The following is a 1,765-nucleotide window of genomic DNA, read 5'->3' as shown; positions in this document are numbered from 1 at the left end:
GAATCAACAATAGTATCTTCTGTATAAATATGTTCTTCTAAATCATCATTATCTGAATAAATGGCATCTCTAACACAACTCTCGTCCTTTTGAATAGACAAATAATCAGTTAGATCATGAGTTGTGTAAGATACAATAGATTCAGATATTATATCGGTGTCATAATTCCTAAAATCACTTCTAGTATCAAGTTCCTTTTCACCCTCATGGTATTGGGGTTGATACTCATCTGAATAACCACCCATAGCGAAATTACGTGGATTCCAAGTTCCATACATGAGACGATTATAAGCAAGAAGTTCCTTATACCGTGACCCATACATGTATTCCCCAAGCGTCATAGACGACGTCTCGCGCAAAGCACTCATCGTTCTCAAAAACGCTCATGAAATAAAATTCTGAAGCACAAAACAAGTCAAAAGGTAAAAGAAATCCTAAAAAATAAAAATACTGTACAATTTTTTTTTTTTAATAAACACCTAAGTATTTACAAAATAAAAAAAAATACTAATTACAATATTCCACAACCGCTCCTCCGCAGCGGCGCCAAAAATTGATAGGATTATGAAAGAACCCTATTTATATAAACCGCAATTGCACGGTGTCTAACTAATATAACAATGGCAAGTACAGGTCGTTCCCACGAGGAGCGGTGGAAATATTGTAATCAATATCCCTAATAATTTGTTAATTGCAAATAATTCACCGCATCATGTCTTCTAATTATATCAGAGATGTAATGCAAACATGTGTTTTATCCAAAAGATGGATTCATATTCGGAAATCTGTTCCATGTCTAAGCATCAAGAGAAGTTCATTTCCTCTAAGAAGAGAACATGATCAAAGGTTCATACATTTTGTCGACATGGTATTCATTCTTCGCAATAAATCTGATATTCAGCGATTTGCTATAATTCGGTATAGATATGCTATAGGTGAAGATATTGTGATGAAAAATGTTTATAGATGGATTGTTCAAGCTGTTAAGCGCAATGTTAAAGAAATGAGTTTGAAAATCAGTCAAGGTCATCCAGAAGCACTTGAAATTCCCCATCAACTTGTTAATTGCAAGTCACTGGTGCACTTGGAAATGCAAGTGAATTTTGGTTTCAAATGTACAGATGCTATGTTACCAAAATCAATGGATTTACCTCGGCTCAAAGTTTTGTGGATTCATGGAGTTTCGATCCCCAATGAAGAACTATCTAAAAGGATCTTTTCAAGTTTCCCAGTTCTTGAAAAGTTATTCGTATATCATTGTGACATACCAAATTTGACTGTTAATTCTCTCAGCCTCGAGAATTTCGTGTACAAGCGGTTACCTGGTAGTACAGACAATGTTATCAAGTTGACTACTCCAAATCTAAAATATTTCCAGTGCATGTCTTGCGTGACACAATTATATTCTCTAGAAAACTGTTCTCTTCTATTCGAGGTAAATTTTAAGTTGGATCTCAAAGAAAGAGTTTTAGGTGAGAATACAGAAGCATATTGTAATTTTCTCTCACATGAAGAAATGGTATATGCTAAACATATGACGAAGTTTCTAAGAGAGGCTTGTATGGTGAGAAATATGTGGTTATCCTATGGATTACTCGAGGTATGGCTAATATGATGGAGGTTTTTTTGTTATTAGCTCTCGATTATGTCAAAGGAAAGTAGAGCCTAGGCGCAAGGCGAAGGGCTTGTCGCCTGGCCTAGCGCCTGACACAACAGAGCTCTCAACTAGTATTAGTATTTATTAGCTCTTACATTATTTTAAAAA

General features: G+C 35.1%; 1 protein-coding gene across 1 annotated transcript; it reads left to right on the top strand.

The window, feature by feature from the left end:
* Positions 1 to 865: 865 nt before the first annotated feature.
* Positions 866 to 1,600, top strand: LOC113327502 (putative F-box/FBD/LRR-repeat protein At4g00315; the record flags this gene model as incomplete). Its single annotated transcript, XM_026574692.1, has 1 exon — positions 866 to 1,600. A coding segment is annotated over exon 1 (735 nt), but the record flags the coding sequence as incomplete, so codon positions are not given.
* Positions 1,601 to 1,765: the final 165 nt, after the last annotated feature.

Source organism: Papaver somniferum, unplaced genomic scaffold (assembly GCF_003573695.1).
Source record: "Papaver somniferum cultivar HN1 unplaced genomic scaffold, ASM357369v1 unplaced-scaffold_10120, whole genome shotgun sequence".
Taxonomy (NCBI): Eukaryota; Viridiplantae; Streptophyta; class Magnoliopsida; order Ranunculales; family Papaveraceae; genus Papaver; species Papaver somniferum.
Note: the sequence above shows the minus strand (reverse complement) of the source record. Positions and strands in the feature narration are given on the sequence as shown.